Below are 21,591 nucleotides of genomic sequence, written 5' to 3'. Positions count from 1 at the left end.
AAAATATTGTTATATAGTTTTTAAATAAGTACACTGCACGAATGTGACATCTAAAATAATACATATTTATAATAAAAAACATGAATACTTATAAAAATATAATTTATTACGCCTATTACTATCACAACAGCTTTGTACATATATATACATAACAACGTAATATTAGAGATAGAGATAATGATCTACCTCCACTTCAAAAAATTTCAATTAAAAAGAATTAATAAGTAGGTACCAAAGTAAAGTAGTGAAATTCTATTCTATTCTCTGTCTATCTGTTCGTATAAAAGGATCTCAAATTGCTCTTTTCGGAAATGGTACGCATTATAATTTATAACTTACGCAGCACCAGCGGCGCATTCGCCAGATGTGGACTAAGTATATAAAAACCATTTTGCTATTACAGAATAGCAAATATTGTCAACAATAGGTAACGTTAGGCATAGATGTTACACATTTTTATAGCCATTACAACGAGTAATTAAGTCACCTTCGCTTCAGTTCCTCCTGAACTGGCGGTCGGTGAAGTCCTTGCTGAAGGGGCTGGCGTAGAAGCCGAAGTTGTTGCTGTGGTTGGGCAGGTCACGGTGGACGCCCTGGAAGCACGAAATAACCTCTATTCTACAAATTACCTTCCAGCTTAACGACCGACGCGGAGAAACTTGTATGAGGTTGGTAGAGGTCTGCGTAACTTATTTCTTGGCAGTACGGAATCAGTAGTACCTACGCCTTATTTCTTACTGATTCGCGCTTATACGCAAGAGGCGCATCCTCTCATCTGCGGTAAGTACGTACTAGAATTAAAGAGGTTCCGTACTAGGCCTATGCTATGTCCGATAGTGCCCAAGTCCAAGGCGTACTGCAGTGCGACCAATTTTACTCATCTGGTATTTACTTGTCACCGAGGTTACTTCACGCACGACTTAAAGATCGAATGTTTGATTTCTTACCACCGGCTCACTGAAGCCTTGCTCCGAGCTGGTGTCACCAGGCGGGAAGAAGTCACTGCGGAACTGCGGCATGTCCTCGATGCCGATCAGGTCGGAGTCGCCCGACGTGTCACTGAAATACAATACGTACACTTTTACACACGAAATCTCATTAATTAACTTTAAGCTTAGACGTACTCCCAACCTGTCTTTTATGATATAGGAGGTAAACGAGCATACGAATCGCAACCCGCAATACCAAATGGGTTGTAAGTGCGTTGCCGGCCTTTAAGATGTGCGTACGCTCTTTTCTTATAGGTTTGAAGGTCGTATCGGTCCGGAAATACAGCAGGCAACAGTTCAGTCCACAGTTTAGCTGTACGAGACTGGAAGTTCTCCATTCACCTGCATGTGTATCGAACCAGAGTATAATGTTACTTGAGCGAATGAAGTACCTGATGGCGTCAAAGTCCGGAGCCTTGAAGGTCTCGTTCCAGATAGGATTGGCGCCTTCCGTGGCGTACTTGTTGGTACCGGGCGCCGCCAGCCCGGCGCGGTTCAGGCCGGAGTCCACGGAGCCGTACTTCGTCATTGACAGCGCTTCCAGACGTCGGTTCAGGCTGGAACACGTTCAATGCACGTTGAATCAGTTAATTACCCATGCATATTGTTATGAGTAGATAAAGTCACCCAATGAAAATTGGAGAGTAGCGCTGTATGTTGCAACTTCAGCACCTACTTGATTTCTGATTCTAAATTTTCTTGGTGGGTTATAGATAGAGTGAGTTTATATTGGTATTAAAAACTGATCTTCTTATATTAGTTCTTTTGTAAATTTACCATACCAACGTTTGGCCGTTAAGAGAAAAAAGTTTTCTAAACTCTTACTGTAACTTGAGACTCACGTCCTCGTCCTGATGATGAAAGTCAGCAGCAGCAGCAGGCAGAGGAAGGCGAGCACGGCCGAGAGCGCCGCGAGAACGTAGATTGTGATGAGACTGGCGTCGGAGCCGTCTTCAGGGCTCAAGTCCGTGACGAAGTCCAGGAGCTGCAGTTGCCGCGTGCGCAGAGTCCATTGAATCGAGTACACCAGCTGTGTGTCAGCGCGGATGCTGGAATATATATCATTGATTACATATAGCGTTGGCTTTCTTTACGTAAAATATCCACTTGGCAGTTTTTTTGAGAGAAAGGATGAGAGAGAGGATATCTATATTAAATACTATAAAAGGCCATCGGTAGTTCTACCCTGAATCAGGTCTGAAAGCTACTAACTTTTAGCATGTTGATGGGCATGTTCCCAAGAACCGCCGGGAGACATCTGATTTGCGGATTCAATAATAATTTTCAATCTTTCTTAGGAAAAACCTACATAAGTCATAGTAATGTGGAGGGTAGTATATAAGCTCTTAGAGACCGGAGAGAGGTGTCTGGTAGACAGGCAGGTGGATATGTTTACTGCTCAATAAAGTTTTATACAGGATGCTTTATCGCGTCATGATAACGTCCATCATACACCCGCTGGACAGAACGATGGATGGATCGGATCATATTTCGGGCTCACAATGCAATTTTTTCAGCGGGCAAGGATATGTCGTCGAGGATGAAATGCGCGCGCACGTCCGTTTGGTTGGCGAGCGCCACGCCACCACCAGGTCGCGCTGTGCGTGTTCGGCGTGACATAGCCGATGTTGACTTCACGAGCGTGGGTGTTCGTACCCGGTGGACGAGACGGAATTAGACTTATAGACTCACAGTTCGATCTCCTCGGCGGGCACGGGTATGTCGTCGCGGATGAGATGCGCGCGCACATCCGTCTGGTCGGCAAGCGCGACTCCACTGTCGTCGGTGTTCGGCGTCACCTGGTCTATGTTGCACGTCATGTTGAACGCCGCCGAGAACGTCTCGGCGATCTGAGGAAGTTGAGAGACGTTCATATTCTGATAATAATAATATACTGTCATCACTAATGACTTTGCCTGCGCGAAAAAATATTGATGAGATGCAGATGTTTGGGCAAATCTGTTGTACCTTATGCCACGACTGAGAGCTACAACATAATGATATTATTATAAGACGCAGATTAAGTAAATATACTCCACTAAAGAACCGTGTTGGTGTTTATAGAGATCGTAGTAAGATCTCTTACAGTAGAAACACCCTTTGGCTGGGATGTTTTGACATTAAAGACAAAGACTTACTGTAAAGATGTATATGGCAACCTATTTATTTGTGCATTGTACAGCTGCTATCAAAATATCTATACAATGCAGGCTGGATGGTGACTAATGTACCTACTCTACGTGAATGAAGTGGACAGATAAAAAGTGTACTTACAAAGTCTCTATTCTCTTCGACCTCCTCCACTGTATTAACAAATACGAAGGAGACGCGATTCCGGGATGAAATCAGGTAGACCTTCACCTCCGTTCTGTCAGTCTCTCCAGCTGAACAAATAAAGAAGTAGATGTTTAGACTCCGGTCAAATTAGAGTTATTGTCACACTAAATGGTAGAAGAGCCGTCTGCAAAATTTCGTACCTACTTGATACTACTATGAAATGCACAATGGTTTCCATAAATGTAATGCTCTGGCATTCGGCAGCTCTGATAATTTGGCAGGAAAAGCCTTGGCAGACTTACATATTCCTGAAATGAGCGTTCATACATCGCGGTATCAAGTCAATACGACATTTCACAGTCAGCTCTTCTACCATAAATGCTATGCTATGCATAGTGTTACTAATATCATGTTAATACATAGCGACTAGAGCGGTTCCTACGGAAAGATTATCGTCTTGTGTAAAATCATGCGCATTGGAGATCCTTGACTTGATGCATAAAGAAAGTAAGTACCTACCAACCAGACGCAGCTGCGCCCCGACGTCATGAGGAAACGATACAAAATAAGCACATTTTACCAGAGTCCGTGGCCACGATGTCCAATTCGAAAATGATTTGCGGCGTGAGCGCGCCGTCTGCTGGTTCAGCTGGAAGGCATCTTCAGGCTGCTGGCCTGCATGCTGAAGTGTCTCACCAGGGTCCGTGGCTACGACATGGGACTCGAACATGCCGTACATGTTGGTGGTGGGCTGGACCTGCACGTGAGCGCGCCGTCTGCTGGTTCAGCTGGAAGGCGTCTCCAGGCTGCTGGCCTGCATGCTGAAGTGTCTCACCAGGGTCCGTGGCCACGATATCGAACTCAAACATGCCGTGCATGTTAGCGGTGGGCTGGATCTGCAGCGAGAGTACGCCGGTCTGCTGGTTCAGCTGGAAGGCGTGCTCGCGCACCGTCTCCAAGCTGCTGTCCACCTGCATGCTTGCTGAGTCGATCTCGTAAGTCAGAGGAGCGTTCTCAGAGTGGGTCGCCTGGGAAACCATTGATTCTTTAAAACCCTTAAGAATCTTTTCTTTTAAACTTTTAACTTTTAAAGAAAGAGATTCTTTAAAACTATTAACAGCTTTAGCCCGATCACGGATTTCTTCGTGCTTTATCGATCTGAGGAAGCAGGCTGACAGCCATGTTGTTAGTTAAGCGCGGGGCATGAAAACGAGCTAGGCTCCTCCAAACTCCTCGATGTGATGGAGCTGTCTCTTTCTGTTACGATAACGAATTAGCTCTGATTCTATCGCTTTAATTATATCAGTGAAATATATCGTTATCGTGTCAAGAATTCACGCCATGCGTTTGTTTAATAAACTACAATACTTGGCATAAACTAAGAGCTCTACTCGGTTATAGTTCGTGTCCTCCACGATAACGCGCACATTTGTCAAATTTAACCTTTAATAACGTGACAACACGAGGGCACGCGTCGTCGGGAATGACACGATCTATATACGAAGATAAAGCTTTAAATTTTTTGGCTAATGTTGAGACTGAAATACAGTGCGTGTAATGTAAACACACCTGCAGTGTCAGCAGTTCCCTGCCGATGGTGTCCAGGGTTGAGATGCCAGCTGTGTAGAGCCTCCTCACGAAGATCGGCCGGGGGTCCGCTTCGCGAACCTGGCACAAATGTTTCAGGTTATTGTTTGTGGTTATTCTGAAAACCTCATACTATTACTGATCACATTAGTCTCTGAATAAGTCTATACGCTGGTATTTGACACGAAAGGATAACTTTATTATAATAATATCAATATGCACGTTTCTTCCTTATCTTACCATTTATATGCTGTGACAAGGATCAATAACGCGATGTTGGTATGAATGATTGTGGCCACTTACATTGATGGTGACGGTGAGCAGAGAGCCCTGGGTTGGGGTGGCGGTGGGCGAGTTGCTGGCGGCCACCACCAGCTGGTGCGACGAGGCCACTTCTCGGTCCAGAGCTCGTACGACCTTCAACACGTTCGTCGACGCGTGCAGCTCGAAATGACCTTCACTGTTGCCGTCTGGAATATTTGAATTATTTATAAGCAGTCAACCAACTGTGTTACTCGAAAAAACCGTGAAAAGAGCTCAAATAATTTGCTCGGCGACTTCTTTTCTAGCCAAACCTTAAAAATGGCCTATAAGCATCAACTGGATTTACAAACAACTTCACTGGAAATTTCTCAGTAATTCTATTTATTACCGCGCTATAACACTAACAGTGTCAGCCTTGATAATAGAATAGAATAATTTTTATTCGTAGACACAAACAAGACACATTAAATTACATGATATAACAAAAACAAAGGAAGTATAAAGTGCCACGAAATGGCCTCAGCATGTTGCTGGTGGCTTCCAGCGCTGATCTTCCGATGAGACCATCAAGTGAGAAAAATCACGAAAGGTAATAGACAAGAAGGAAAAAGACATAAAATAATATAGAGTGAACAAATTGAAAAATAGATAAAAGATAACGACTAAATTAAGTAAAGATTATTTTTATATCAAGCATCGTAAACATATCACTGTATCGGTAATAATATAAGAATTGTACCTTAAGTTCATGGACCTCTAGGTTTTTTTTAAACAGTGTCCTATGAGTAAAGCTAGTTCTATAATACTCAAACAATTCGCTCTTACCAACTATTCTGTAGTAGATGGGGTAGCAATCGTCTTCGCAACGGTAGTTTTTCAAGTCCTCAGCCAGCGGGAGCTGCTGTGGTTCTACATTTACTTCTTGCTCTGTGATAAAGAATAGTGACGTGAAAATCATGAATTGATCTTAAACAAACTTTACATGAATATTTTTTTGTTTAAAAGTTCGTATTTCATCTGCAATAGTTTGCAAAAGTCTGCATACCCATGAACGCAACAGTGGCGGTATCAGTTGCGAAGGTAGGATCAGCTAACGAAGGTACAAAGACCACGTTCAGGACGGTGTCCGTCGACTGCGGGCCGGGGTCGGTGCCGCGGTCCGTCGCCCTGATCGTCACCTGAATATAAGAACACCGCTTCATGTACTCGCCATTCGTGTAAAGCTATACATCAATATCGTAATGGAAGATAAATTAATGTATTTGGTAATTATGTACGGTTAGGTGCAGAGTGATACCGTTCTCCTCTTGCGTATTTGACTAATTATAATTAAACAGTGATGTTGGAAATTGATGTTTGACAAGGAGTCGCGCACAAGTGGCCTAACTTTTCTTTAGTATAAAGAATTAGATACCGCCGAAGAGATACAAGATACTACCTCATGATACTCCTTAGTTAGCATGCATACTTATGTGCTAGCCTCACAAGGGTGAAAAAGTATTCCGTTTTTTTAAGAAGTTTAAAATAAATGTACAGGGTGTTTTATATTCAGGGCTTACTTGGAACTCCCTGACATCTTCATCGAAGGTGCGCGCCAGCCTCAGCTCGCCCCTGTTCTCTCCGAGGTTATCGATTTCGAAATATTGTATGGCATCAGCTGTTAAAGAAGCAAGTTGATATTTAGTTACAGATAAATCGAGCCTGTTACGCTAAAACTCTGAATCGGCTTCGAGGTGACAAAGGATTATTTCACTGTAGGTTTAGATGGCTGTCAAACCTCGGCAAACTTCATAAAGTAAGCACGCGAGACGGAAACCTGTTTTCAAAAGACACTGTGTAATTGAGTGTTGAGACATTGAGTGGAGATTCACTGTGTGTTTACTGAAGGGTAAAGCAAGTCTTCAGAATGAGTTCAGAAAGCTTGTTTTTATTAAATACTGTACGGATTTCCGTAACAGATACGATTGGCTGACCGTTGCCCGCGACGGAGAAGTCCACCTCCCCGGCGTGTAGCCCATCCTCATCCGTGGCATGCAAGCTCTCCAAGAAAGTGTCTGCCACCGTCACCAGGGGACCGTTGGCTGACCGCTCCTAAGAAGATTTAATAAACGATAAAATTAAGCAAAGCCAAGATCTTCAAAAACAAAGGATTTCGGACTAGTCTTCTGCGCTTGCTGTCGAATCAATTTATTAAGTATTGTCCCAATAGGTCTTATTGCATTTACTTCGTCCATGGATGAAGTCGATCAGAACGAAAAATTGTGAGATGGAAAAGGAGATTCAGTAAGAAGTAAAATGGATGTAAACAAAGATCTAAATGTAAGGCAAGAGTTATAGCTTAAATTACTGTGCTTAAACTACGTTCGAATTCTTAATCAACTTTTTGCATATTTTTTTTACTATAACTATTTGTTGATGCTCTAGGTATGTTATACAGCACAACAGAGGTTTAACCCACGGTTTTATACCATCACACACATAATGAAAGGTGGAGGTTATAAGGTTGAAGAGCAATCAATATTTGACTTAAGATGACGTAAAGTGTATACGGCTAGAAAATTATTACCTTGGAAAGCCGCACAGTAGTCCCTGTAAGAGGGAACACGAACTCCGGAGCATGGAAGTTGTAGGGTGCAATAGAGATCTGGTACCACTCGAAGGAGTCGAGCATTGGGTCGCCGTGGTCGTACGCCTAGAGAATTTATAACAATGTTCAGTGTTTTTGGACGCTAGATATAAATATTATAGGGTGGCAAGATGGTAAGTAGTAGGTGTACGTAACTGTTTTCCATTTCTCTTAATAATGAGGAGAGCATTCAATATAATATGAAATAGATACTGACAGACAACGCACCGATGTACCTTGAAATTTTAAACATATTCTTTTAATATTAGCACCACTATGAAAGGATTTTTAAGGGAAGTGGCTATTGTGTTATTGGTGAATTAATATACTTAGCCTAGATATTTCAAGGCATATTGGATAAAGACTAAGCTCGACAGTCACTCAAATAAGTATCTCCCCAGTGCCCCAGTACCGCCTCAAGTCTATGGCCGTCTCGAGCTCCCCGTGGAACTCCCACAGTTCCTCGTTGTGCACGGTGATGATGAAGAGGTCTGGTACATCAATTTTGCGTTCCAGCGCACGCAGCCCGATCACCTCGTAGGATAATACGAGTTGTCCCTAAACTAAGCACTCACCCGAATACGTATTTCTTACGTGCCGCAGTACCCCCATAAGTCCACGAGTTTCTTGAGTTCACCACGGAACTCACACAGCTCTTCTTTAGGTATGGTGATGGTGAAGAGGTCTGGTACGGTGATGTCGCAGTCCAGTGCGCTTAGCCCCACCATCTCGTAGGATACGAACTGTCCGTAAACTACGCTGACTCACCCTGATACGTATCTCATACGTGCCCCAGTACCCCCTCAAGTCCATGAGTGTCTCGAGTTCTCCGCGGAACTCCCACAGCTCTTCATTAGGCACGGTGACAATGGAGAAGAGGTCTGGGACGGTAATGTCGCGGTCCACAGGTCGGTGCCCCACCACCTCGTATGACACACGTGAGTTGTTCGTGAACGGCTGGTCGCGGTCGTGTGCGTGGATGTCGGGGGACAGACGCATACCCTGGCGGTTTAGTTTAAAGGTTCGGTTAAGGACATTCGTCTGGGGACAGCATAGTACATTAGTGCCTTACATTCCTTTCGTTTCTTATTGAGCTTACTATGGGACTTAATCAAATTGTCTATAACCTAAAAACGCCAAATCGTTTAAAACGAATTTGACACCTGTTAGCGTACCCATCGAGTTTGAAAAATACATATACGCATTGCTGACAATTGAGAACCCCGAACATTCGTTAATTGAAAATTATTATGACATAACCATGTCATAACGCGAAGGAAACACTTCAAAGGTAGTTTATTCTATGGAAAGATGTCAAATAAGGCAGCACTTACTTTAGCAAGTCCTATATAAGTAGCTACAATTTCTTTTAACAAAGAGACGGTAAGTAAACGTAGTTGGGGATAGCGAGTGAAAATTTTAAATCTTTGCATCAGATCTCTTTTAATTAAGTGACATTAAGGCCGGCGCCTCACTGCGGCGCACGCTACTTCCACGGCCCACGTTTTAATACAAACCTTGGGCAAGCCCACGAAATTTTATATAGGAACGTGGGTCGTGTACATAGCGTGCGCAGCAGTGGAGCGCCGGCCTAAGTCTAGTGATTTCCCTTTCAGACGAACAGTCAAAGGTAGTCAATCATTTTGCTAGTGAATGAAAGATTGAGACCTGAGTAAGTCCTTCTGAAATCGACCAGCTCCTCTGATCGGGAGATGGAAGCTCAGGTGCGTTGTCGTTCACGTCTAGTAGTATGACCAGCACCTCGATGGCCACGGTGTTGCGGGAGCCCTCTGGAAACATCAGCTCGTTAGTGAAACGTAACTAATTTTGATAAATTGTCCGTACAAACGCGAATTCTCTGAAGATTTTCAGGTATTAGGAGTCTTTTTTCTGTGACAATGGATGTGAAAAATGCTCAGTCATATTAATCATCGATTTGAAACGTTAATAAAGGTAGGCAATATATATACGAAATAGAATGCGGTAGTACGGGACGGCTCATGGAATGGTCTATTGTAATTTTAAGTAAGTAATTTTTAGAAGTTATCGACTCATCACAGCTTACCTCCTTCGGAGTAAAGGTTGTCGATGAGATTGAGGAAAATCCTATGAGTAGGCTCGTCTCCGTCCCTGTAACCAGATAGTTTGACAAGAAAACATGCATGCCATTTCAGGGTTAGCCAATTAACTCGGATTTAACCATTTATACAGGGTTAAAGTGTAACTTCTACTGTATATAAACGGTTAAACCCGAGTTAGGTGGCTATCCCTGGAACGCGCAAATGGCCCTAAGAGTTTTTGAATCGCGTACCGTGAGACACGGAGCTAGTAATGATAAAATTTAAAAATAATAATTATTTCTGCGACAGTTTTATGCAATAATTTTATCTACAAGTTAACCGAAGTACATCCCGCCAAAACGAAGTAATTTGTATGTTTATAATGTTGTTATTTCTTTATAATTGTAAATATATGCCTAATATAATCTGCCAAAAAAAATACAGTGCAGGTCTAGTTATTGAGCCAAATGATCGTTGATGTCTTTTGTTTTATTGTTTAGTCTTATCTATAATATTATATCAGATATTATAGTTTGGTCTACGAAGCCCTAATTCTAGCATCAAAGTCGGCGAGTAGAAAAAGAGTTTGCCTATACCCATAGTAATCACCTTTAAAACGGTGTCCGGTGTTAATATATTATATAAAAAAATAATACAAAATTTCAAAATTTTATTCTGCAAGAGCCCTTGAGCTCTACCTCAAGGGCTCTTTTACAGCAAGACCTACCTGTCCAAGACCGCGTCGGTGGTAAAGTCGACATACACGCGGCCGGTTTCCTGGTCCACGGCGAAGAAACGCCGCAGGTCCGGGTCGATGACGTAGTTGATCTGGTAACGGACTGTGTGGTAAATCGCTGCAGACAAAAAAAAAAAATTTAAGCATGTAATGATAATGATAGACATCTGATTTTACCCCCTTACCGCTCGGTTCTCAAGCTGTGGACATGTGCCTGTCACGCCTAAATACGAATTCTGTTAGTCGTGCATATGACCTCACCTTCTCTGTCCTGATCGGTGGCAACCAGCTGCACCACCTCGGTGCCTTCGGTGGCGTCCTCGTAGATCTCCACCTCGACCTGGAACTGTGTGTAGTCTGGTTGCGGCTCCTTGTTGTTGGTGTCGGTGATGTAGATCGATATCTGCGAACGCAGGACCCTTGTGATCTGAGTAATTCAAAATCTAACACAGAGGTTAAACAATGCTCTACATTAAATCAATCATTGCTCTATTTACAGAAGATAGGTTTTGAAATTCATACCATACAGTATGTATCTGGATGAAAAGCAATTTCCTAAACTCGTGCATGTTTAGGTCATACTGAGCAATTTTTACCATGAGACCAACCCTGACTTAGCGAAAAAAAAAATTGGCTGTTTAATATATTTTGCTAGTCTGATGTCGAAATTTCCCTATGGGAGAGTCAATATTTTTCGTGATCGGGGTCGGGGTTAAAAATTGCTCAGTATGACCTAAACGTTACCGTGTTTGAGTAATTGCTTTTCGTTCTGACTATAGCCTCAAGTGCCTGAAGTCTTCAGTATTCGCAGCAGACGGCATAACCCCCTTTTTCCGTGGAAGAATGTATTTATTCGCCAAGTCGGGGAACTAGGCGAGGGCATTGAGGTATTATGTAGTACTAGAGAAGACCACTGGAAGAAAATGCTTCCACACCTCAGTGAAGTGCCGGCACTGCCACTGCTTTTAGTACGTCTCCGACTACTGGCGAGATGCCATGCATGTGTCAAAAAAAAAAAAAAACAATAAACATTAAAAAATATAACCGACTTCAGAAATTACCAAAAGCGCCATACATGTACCTATAACATTTGAAGAGTTCCCTCGATTTCTCCAAGATCCCATCATCAGACCCCGACTTGGTGCCAACGGGACCATTGCGGGGTTATACCCGTTCGATTAAAAAAAAAATAAAGTCGGTTCACGATTCTCGGAGATATCGAGTTACATACATACAAAAAAAAATCAGTCGAATTGAGAACCTTCTCCTTTTTTGAAGTCGGTTAAAAATACCATTGTGCGTTATGAAAATGTGTTCTAATAATATAAAGAAACATAATAAAAGCGATATATTAACAATCCAATGCGAAAAAACTCTTATTTTAAGTTCATTTAGATTATTTTGAAACGTCACTTTAAACACTCGCGGTGGTACGCCATTTTATTTGGCGCATAGATTAAATTTCGCAGATGTCACACGGAGGTACTAATGACTATCCCGGCACTTACGGCATTTTATAAACAGGAGCTCCCGGTAAATAAATAAAAAAACTACGAAACGAAGTAGCGGCAAGCAATACATACATATAGGAGTATATACATTAATTATAGGTTTAGGTTTAGGTTTAAAGAACTTTATTCTCATAAAGAATTATATAATTCACTTACATGAGAAAATTCACATGTTAAAACTAAGTCTAAGCATACAGTGTACACAAAAAACATGTTATTATATTCATAGTGGGTAGAAATGCATTACAAGATACTTATTACTAAACGCTCGGAACATATCTTTACGTTACCAACTGAACACCAAACAGAACCAGCGATGTATGAGGCAGATAAGACGATGCGCTAGGATGGATGCGGCATACTCGAGTGTGCTCATAATAAGCATAAGTTTTGTGGATAGATATTTTTAATTCGTTTTTATTTATTTTTTCTTATTATTATTTTTTTTCTAATGTAATTAATATATATCGGTGCATACGTTGTTTGAAAATGTTTTTTTTTTGTTATATAGGTAGGCGGTTGTAAATTTGAGTTTAACTTAAAGAGTATTTCATTTGTAATATGTTTTAGAGTATATTGTATAGTAAAGCGGGTAAGCCTACTTATATTATTTTGTTATCGTTTTGTATATATTTAGGTGTTTGATTAATTTATATATATACCTATATATTTATTGTATTATATTTTTGTAATTATTAAATACACGGGGCAACATTTTCAATTATGTGGGATTTAAGGTGTTTTTTGAAACTGGCCATAGACTTAACATCTTTAATGTCTCTCGGTAAATTATTGTACAATCTAAATACAATCAATATATACAATCTAAATTTCATTACAATACGTCTTGTACAGGCAATGATTACTGCGTAAATTGCTGTAAAATATGGACATCACAAAACCCTACACCGTCCTAAACCTTTTATGAACAATTCTTACTTCTCCCGGCGTCTCCCAAAACGTGGGGTCATCCGGACAGTCCTCGGGGTTCTCCTCGTAACATCTATCGCTGGCGATCACGGTGTAGTACAGGTACTCCCGCGGCGGGACGTCCGCGTCGATAGCGTGGTTCAGCCCTACTGTCAGCTGGCCTGTGCGGAAATCTATGTTCACTAGGTCTTCCGGGGTGTCACGGATTGGTCTGAAACAGTAAGTAGATTGATAAGCGTCGGTAACATTGCGGTAAGACGTATGGATTGGAAGTAGCCGTGGATTGCTTTGAAATAAAGATTAATGATAGAAAGAAATTGTAAATGAACTGACTGTGGAATGAACTGTCGCCTGCGGTATTTCTATCATAAAAAAATTGACTAAGCGAGTGAGAAGCGACTGCTCGGCTTGTTTCTCTTCTTCTCTCAAAAGACTTTCGTAAGTACGGCTGTCCACCTGTTCTCCTTTGCAGGCCACCTTTCGTTTTTCAACAGACTTTGAACAGATAGGATAGTTATTTGGAATTTATTTGCCGATTATGTTCTTGGAAATATTTTTTTAATGGTGGATTGGGGCTCGCGAGGTCTACAGATCACAGAGCCACTATTGGTCTAGTTGGTCAAGTCCTACGAGCCGCCAGTGTTTGAGAATTAAACTTCGAGACGGAGGTTGAAGATTATCATGTCCTAAAGATCGGGTCAGCAGCGGCAGCACTTACTGGATGGAATAGCGCACTTGGTTGTACAGCGGCCCGTCGATGTCGGTAGCGAGCACGGAGCCGATGACGACGCCGCTGGTGGCGTTCTCGCGCACCAGGAAGCTCTGTTCCAGCGTGCCTTCGGACCAGATCGGCCAGTTGTCGTTCATGTCCACGATTATGATGGTGAAGGTCACTGGGAAAGTTAAGTAGGATTCAAGAACTGAGCAGTTAACAGTGTTAATACATTATGAATATGTGTGCGTGTAGCACTACTGAGTGGTCGCACGCACGCGGGTTACAAAATACGTAAAATCCGTCGCAGGCGTTCGCGCCAGTTAGCAACGCCCATACTATTTTTCATTAACCCACTCACCCACTCCGTACACTGTCAGCTACGCCATAAAATCCAGGGGGCGTCTATTATTTATTAGGGTATTTAGGGGGATGACGAAGCTGGCGAAAGGGGAAGGTTGGGCAATTAAATGTTGAAACAAATAATTCAAACAATCCTTTGTGAAATTCTTTTGTGAAATTCTTATTATTAAGTTTACCATATCTGTAATAATTCAATTTTTTTTTTAGAACAATAATAACTGCATCAATAAATTGCTCTGATATTTAGATTAAGATGATATTTGTAAAATTTGACGATTCTTTATTCAAATAGGCCTAGCAACAAGCACTTTTAGCTTGTTGCTAGGCCTATTTGAATAAAGAATATATTGACTTGAATTGACAATTGAAACGGAATTAATGAACGTCGCCCCCATAAGGAAGGAGAAAGCATAATCTGGTCCAATTATGTCAACAAACATCCAATCATGATTTCAGTTCTTTGAATGGACTTCAAAATATTAATACTTACTCTCATCCGAGTCATCCCCGATGTGCGTGTTCTCATCCACGACTCGCACGGTGAGGTACAGCACCTCAAACTCCTCAAAGTCGATGGTGACGTTGTCTCGGATCTCCTTCACGATGAGGTGGCCGTTCGCCGATCCCGTGTTGCCTTCGTTGTGGACGGTGATGATCTCCACGCAGCTGTGAAAGAGATTATTGTACATAGATGTTTGTATGCATGGGTGATACCTTTTCTCTGCAGCTGACCGTACTTGCATAGTTTACATATAAGGACTATATAGGTGGTGCGCGTCCCGCGGCCGCTGCTGGAAATCATCGCGAGCGCAGACTTCTGGCCGAAAGGTGTGATATTTCGGCGGTTTCGTGGGAATCTGCCGAATCCCGCACCAGAACAGGTGGCGCAACCGAAAACTGCGTCGTCAAAATAATATTTATATTTTAAGATTTTTATTATTGTATGTATGTTAGTCTGTAAGGTATGTATATATGGGCCATAGTTGCCTGAAAATAAATGATATAAATAAATAAATAAAATAAATAACGATTACTTGACAATGACAACAACTATTTCTGCATAATCGTCATGAAGAGTGAACGGGATTCATTCAAAATTCTTAACCAAGTAAACAATACGCCCTCAAACTTTACGTAATGTTACAAATTTCAAATAGGAAATGTCTCTTTGTACACTTTAGTACGACATACAGGGGAGGTTTCACGAATTGTGACTACTAGCTAGTAGTAGGATAGTAAAACATTTCGTGAATATTTTAAGTGACGCCGGAATATATGTAACTTTATATTTCTTCATAAGTGCATCTACTTCCAACTGTCTAACTATAATGTTCTTGAGTCCGCTGACACACAGATCGACGGACGGATAATGTACTCGTAAATTTAATAATAGGAGGTTTACTCTAAAAAAGAATATCGCTACAATGTCCCCTGGTTACTTGAGGAAATCGATGGCAAGCGGTTCCCGACCCTGCTTGGTGGCGTTGGAGATGTCCCAGTCGATCTCGAAGGCCGTAATTGCCGTGGTATCGGGGTCCGTGGCCGTGATATTCGTGGTGATCATGTAGTCTTCGGTACAGAGCCCTTACCACTACTTACTCGTGAAACTCGATGGCAGGCGTCTCCCGACCCTGCTTAGTGGCGTAGGAAGTTTCCCAGTCGATTTCGAAGCGCAGGTAGGCCGTGGTGTCGGGGTCCGTGGCCGTGATGTTCGTGGTGATCACGTAGCCTTTCGGGACGTTTTCCTCCACATGGGGACTGCCTCGGGGCTAAAAATAAAATTATCATCAGACGGAGATAGAACACTTAAGCAGCGGCGACCTATAAGGTGATGGCAAGCAGGCCAATCGTCCAGTCAGCTCTTGTAGGTGCCACCGCTGCGCCTAAGTAGCTCAGCGACAAAACTACCACTCGCTCCCGCCAACTCCTTGCTAGCTTTACTCGCTACTCAAGACAATGTTCACCAGTCATTCAAGCCTGAAGTTTCAGAGCGGCGCGAAGCTTTCCTACTACTCCTCGCACGTCTCGGGTGAATGGAATACCTACTCATCATCATTATTTTTGTTTTTTGTGTCTTTATGTGGACTTGTGTGGACTGTGGGATCCACTGAGAAACTAACAAAAATGACCACCTGCCCGTGGTATTTGATGAAGACTTTTATTTCACTTTTATTACTTCAAAAACAATAGGAATTACTCACCAACCGAAGGCTCGGTGGCGTGTTGTTGATGTCCAGAATGTTGATTGTCAGGGTGTTGGTGGCCGTGTGATACGGGCCGTCGCCGAGGGTGTCCACAGCTCGTACCTAGCATCAATAACGATTTGTAACTAAGGATATTGATTATATGATAATCAATCTAACAGTAAGAACTTACGAAGGATATTAGTACAAATATTTCAAATATTGCCTGCCAACGGCTACCTAATTCTAGTCAGTCTCGATTAACTCAGTTATTAGAGCAACCTAGGTAAGCTAGAGCAACTGGAATATTTAATTTCATAAATTATGGTATTATGGTTTACCAAACCGGACCTGATTTTGGGATCTGCAGATAAAATTGCTCGGTTCTTTCAAAATAGGCAACAGGTACTATCCGTAGGTCTCAAGTCTTTGCAATAATGATTAATTGATTATGAATAGTTAGTTAACATTGTGGTACCTGGATGTAGTACTCGTTCTGCCGGTGGTAATCGAAGGCGTCGTCGACGGAGACGACGATGGCGCCCGTCGCCTCATCAATGCTCAGGAACTCCGCAGCGTTTCCCAACAGGGCGTGCCTGAAAAAGAAACATTGCCTACAAAACCAGTCCTCAGTGTCGGTCCAGGCAAGTGACAATAATTTAATTTGTGGAAATGCTGATCAAATTTTAAATAATATATGGAAACGTCACATGACTTTTGTCGCTTATGATGATATATAATTTGTGACCGATACATTTTTGTTGATAAACGATTGTCACCTTGGCTACTATATACCCCAGTAAATTTTAAAATATTAATGCTTGTTATATCGCAATCTTAGATATCATTTAATCTAAGATTGAGATATTATCATCATCTTAGCTACTCCAGGGTCTGATCCCGTTGCGTTGCCCTCGGCCGATAAATACGCCGCATGTTGCGCCCATAGCGATTCGCCGTGGGTAAGTCTGTTAGTATTAATATTAGTGTCGGTGGACGGTACTCACTAATCTCTGTCCCCACTACCTCGATCGTTATTTCTGGCAGTTTTTACAAAATTCACTCTGGGGAACTCCCTCTAGTTAATACGGTCACGTCTGAAAATATCGATACGAAAAAAGTGCCAAAAATATGTATACACAACTTTATTGCCTAATATTAAGGTAGTGTATACATATTTTTGGCAGGTTTTTCGTATCGATATTGTCAGACGTGACTGTATATACTTTATCGTCAAAGGACGGCACTTACTCAACTCTGTCCCCAATACCTTGATCATTAGTCCTGGCTATACGAAGTTCATTCTGTGAGACTCCTTTCCTCGTGGTTATTATTACACTTGATCAGCTCGAACAACGTGGTGATTGAATGTGCTTTGGACCGCAGTCAGTTCATGGTTCCATACTTACGTCTATTTAGTACTTTAGCATCACAGGACGGCACTCACTCAACTCTGTCCCCAATATCTCGATCGTTAGCCCTGACGGTGGTCACATAGAAGCCGGCGCCGACTGTCTCCTCAAAGTTCACTATGTGGGATTCTGCTTCGAAGATCGGCTCCTCGTCGTTCCAGTTGATCAGGTCGATGTAGACCGTGGCGATGCCTTGCAGCGACGAGTTCTTCCTGTCTGTTGCGACGACCTGTGACAGAGAACGAATTAAGTATTAGCTCAACATCACACTCGGTCCCTAGCCGTTAAGATGAAAATTGTTTATCGACTAACACCAATAAACAAGTCACGTGTTAATCTCCATGCATTATATAAGTTTCTATTGGCATATTCTATTCTCATTTTTTATTAGGCTGCCCCAGAGTCTACTCTGCACTCTTATCCTCTATGATAGTAATAGATATTGTTTACAGATGTAATATCGCTCACTTGCGTGCTAATGAAAATCATTCGCAGAGAAACAAACGCATTATCGACAGCAAAACACAAGCGTCTAGTCAACCCGTTGATAAAGAAGCAGAATCCTCGAGAGGTTACCGACGTCACGATCCCCCATTTCGGTTGCCACAAATCCACCGGACGCAATTGTTGGTCCTTATAACGGCAATGAGAGACATTTTTCCTCACATAGAGACGATGTAAAAGTCCTCTTCATGATTTAATTTTGTTCATTGGAAAAATTATGGAGAAAACAGTTTGGGTTCTGGGATTCTGGAGCAACTTACTTGAATCTCAATATGCTGGAACTCCGGGTCCTCATAGTCCAGCATGGCGTGATCGACGGTCCCCATGATGAAGGTCTGCTCCTGGTAGCCGACCTCGGGCGCCACATAGAACGCCGACGCCACGTTCTCCGGGTGCACGCTCACCAGGCGCACGTCGTATTGGGCGTTTTCACCCTACAAAACAAAGGTTAGTGGATTAAACAAAGGGTGTCGAAGTCTACATACTGGAGCAAAAACTTCTCAAGACTGAGGAGCCGATGCAAATCTACAATCGACAGAGTGATTAACAGAGAACTACTTATTACACGTTTCATCTTCAACCGAACCAGAGACAGGTATCCAAAGTGGCTGCCTATCTGGAGAAGATGGTGACTGAATTCTATAAAATATACTGTTCCTTGGAGTCAACTTTACCAAATCCCGATCGTGAAAGCCGAACAGCTGGTCTCCGAAGTTAAGTGTGAGTAGTGTCTCCTCTGGGATGCTGAGGTGGTACTCCTCCTGCATCGGCTCCGGAAACTGATCGTTGATGTCGTTGATAATGATCACCACGTTCGCTTCCGTTGCGAAAGTCCTGCACATTTATACGTTACTGATCAATTTCCCTTAATCGTCAGTCATTGTCAAATAGGCACTTCAATAGAAAAGGTTCACAAATTAGAATAGGCCACATCCCAATGTGTGCGCAGCAACAGCCCCTTAGAGTAGCTGTAACTGTCACTCATTTCATCGTTAATTACCCGCTACTGTAACGTTGTGAAGCGATCAAGTGAAGTATGTAGTGGAATACTTCCAGGCAGAAAATTGATATAATTCACGTGTACACTGACCGACAGAGCTTACCTGTTATCATACTTGTAGGCGACCAGCGTCAGGCGGAACACCTCCCGCTGCAGCGCGTCACGATCGATGGGTGCCACGTGCAGTATGCCGCCGTTGCGCCCGCCCTCTACCGTCGTTATAGAGAAGAAATCGTCTGCAATATAAGGATTGCCTTTAGTAAACATAGTTGAAAAAGTTCTGTTGTGGCTAAATGGATTAATTTTCTGTTAATAAGCCTGTTTTGACCCGACGCCTGAATTAATTTATTTAGTTAACTACTTATTAGCTGCATTATGGGATAGCGCTCAGATTTTCAAATAAAGGCGGTGGCGACGTAACCGCTACTCGCCTTCTGTGCATACTTGCCTCCCTCCTCGGGGATTATATCATAGTAGATGGGCTTGTTGATGGCAGTATCACCATCGATAGCGCGGACGGTAAACTCCTGGGCCGTCTTCTCGTCGAATTGCTGGACAGCGAACACCTCCACCCAGCGCGGCGGGCGGTGCTCCACGTTCTGCACCTGCACCATGATCGACGCGGACGATGCGGGGCCTATGTTCGGCACGGAATCCTGTAAATATAGTACCCTTTAAAAAAGTTATTTAAGTGATAAGATCATATGTTGTTGAATGCGAGTAGAGGTCGCATACATATGCGATCTTGTACCTATAGTTAGTTAGTGCTTCTGGGCATTTTCCGCAAATCGACAACCATTGTGCCTATTTTGCGTGAGAGTACCAATAGCCAGTATGTGATTTTTTTGTTACCTATTTGAAGTGTTCAATAATGAGATTAATGAGTAATGGTATTGGATGCAGTAGACACTGAAATCATTAACTTTGACCTTCATGTTTCTTAACTTTAAGAGTTGAGTTTCGTTTTAAAGGTGATAATTTCCACACAAGCAATACAGATAAAACAGTAGTGCCTCGGCCACGGAACGCACACTCGCCGACCGTCTCACATTGCGGCGTCAGCATCGAACGTGCACGCGCGTGCGTTTCGTGGCCTTTGGGTAAGTTGATCCACAAGGAGTAAATTGGTCAATGAGGATTTATGTTCAGTTCGGACCCAATAATAAACTTATGGAACTCACCAAAGCATTAACTGTGAAAATATGCAGCGCATTGGTCTCAAAGTCCAGCGGCTGGATGATGCCAATCGTCATCGTCATGGTGAACCAGTTGCTGGCATTAACGTGCCCCTCGATATAGAAGATGTCCTCGTCCCCGCGATCGCTGATGATCTCGAAGTCCATCACGCTGGTGCTTATCTGACCGTCAGGGTCGTGCACGTTGTAGACGCACTCCGTCAAGCGGGCTTCACCTAGTTCCTGTAAACGTGAAGCTTACTTAATTACGCAGATTTTAAAGGAAGAGGCAGGGTTGCTACACAGAACTGTGATTTCATAACACGCCGATTTCCACGTCCTTACACTTAGACCGCATTTTACAATGGACCAAAGATTGGCTTATAACCCTCAACGCAGACAAGTACACTGTACTTCATATAGGTAAAAAAAAACCCTAAGCACACATATAATATTGGCTCCAAAAGTTTACAGAGTACTGCTTCCCAGCGAGATCTTGGTGTCATTATATCTGATAACTCAAAATGTGATAACACATTTTGGAGTTGACCAAATAAGCCAACTCTATAATATATATGATCAAGAAAGTTTTTCGATATTTTGGATAAGAATCTTTTTATTAGGCTCTATAAGACATATATAAAACCCTTATTAGAATAGGCCTTCCAAATTTAGAATCCATATTTCCGAAAAGACATATATTAATCTTATTGAAAGAGTCCAAAGAAGAGCAACAAAACTGGTTTCATCTCTTCGCAACCGACCATACGAGGATAGGTTAAAGGAATTGGGTTTGACAACCCTGGAGCAGCGAAGGCAACGCGGTGACCGGTGACTTAATAGAAACATACAAAATAATTACAGGACACTACAACGTACCCGCATTGAGTGATATTTTCACTCGGAATATGTGTGATACACTGAGAGGACATTCTCTAAAGCTGACACGGACGCAGAGTAATAACAACCCAAGACGACACTTCCTGTCTAATTGCGTAGTGAAAGTGTGGAACAGTTTGCCCGAATCCGTAATCAGTGCACCCTCTCTCTCTCTCTTAAACACTTTTAAAAACAGACTCGACAAACATTTTATAAATGGACAAAACACAAGTGCAGGACATTGATGTGCACGTATTCGCTGCCTGTGCATAAATAATAATAATAATAATACGTACACATACACATCTGGCAGGCTGAGCGGTGAATGGCTCAAAACCGATACGTGACGTGAGCATGTGCGTACGAAATAGACTTGTTATAAA

At 42.4% G+C, this 21,591-nt stretch overlaps 1 protein-coding gene across 2 annotated transcripts in view; it reads right to left on the bottom strand.

Annotated features, from left to right (window-relative positions):
• Positions 1–85: 85 nt before the first annotated feature.
• The window catches only part of LOC133515703 (cadherin-23-like), a 28,486-nt gene continuing 6,980 nt past the window's right edge, over positions 86–21,591 (bottom strand). For both annotated transcript variants that reach the window (XM_061848248.1, XM_061848249.1), the window contains exons 8-38: positions 20,336–20,572; positions 19,603–19,810; positions 19,258–19,390; positions 18,829–18,988; positions 18,415–18,588; positions 17,686–17,879; positions 16,717–16,834; positions 16,257–16,361; positions 15,655–15,824; positions 14,546–14,721; positions 13,699–13,873; positions 12,990–13,191; positions 10,801–10,942; positions 10,531–10,657; positions 9,809–9,873; positions 9,412–9,533; positions 8,512–8,745; positions 7,684–7,809; positions 7,091–7,208; positions 6,677–6,774; positions 6,163–6,295; positions 5,943–6,044; positions 5,157–5,323; positions 4,836–4,934; positions 4,102–4,294; positions 3,264–3,373; positions 2,682–2,839; positions 1,832–2,038; positions 1,382–1,546; positions 948–1,059; positions 86–593 (exon numbers count right to left, since the gene is read on the bottom strand). In XM_061848248.1, coding sequence (XP_061704232.1) covers positions 495–593; positions 948–1,059; positions 1,382–1,546; positions 1,832–2,038; positions 2,682–2,839; positions 3,264–3,373; positions 4,102–4,294; positions 4,836–4,934; positions 5,157–5,323; positions 5,943–6,044; positions 6,163–6,295; positions 6,677–6,774; positions 7,091–7,208; positions 7,684–7,809; positions 8,512–8,745; positions 9,412–9,533; positions 9,809–9,873; positions 10,531–10,657; positions 10,801–10,942; positions 12,990–13,191; positions 13,699–13,873; positions 14,546–14,721; positions 15,655–15,824; positions 16,257–16,361; positions 16,717–16,834; positions 17,686–17,879; positions 18,415–18,588; positions 18,829–18,988; positions 19,258–19,390; positions 19,603–19,810; positions 20,336–20,572 — 4,629 coding nt within the window. In that variant the 3' untranslated portion in view covers positions 86–494. The remainder of the gene's footprint in view (positions 594–947; positions 1,060–1,381; positions 1,547–1,831; positions 2,039–2,681; positions 2,840–3,263; positions 3,374–4,101; positions 4,295–4,835; positions 4,935–5,156; positions 5,324–5,942; positions 6,045–6,162; positions 6,296–6,676; positions 6,775–7,090; positions 7,209–7,683; positions 7,810–8,511; positions 8,746–9,411; positions 9,534–9,808; positions 9,874–10,530; positions 10,658–10,800; positions 10,943–12,989; positions 13,192–13,698; positions 13,874–14,545; positions 14,722–15,654; positions 15,825–16,256; positions 16,362–16,716; positions 16,835–17,685; positions 17,880–18,414; positions 18,589–18,828; positions 18,989–19,257; positions 19,391–19,602; positions 19,811–20,335; positions 20,573–21,591) is intronic.

Source organism: Cydia pomonella, chromosome 3, assembly GCF_033807575.1.
Source record: "Cydia pomonella isolate Wapato2018A chromosome 3, ilCydPomo1, whole genome shotgun sequence".
NCBI classification, from domain to species: Eukaryota; Metazoa; Arthropoda; class Insecta; order Lepidoptera; family Tortricidae; genus Cydia; species Cydia pomonella.
The sequence above is the reverse complement of the archived record's forward strand: the minus strand, read 5'-3'. Positions and strand labels throughout refer to the sequence as shown.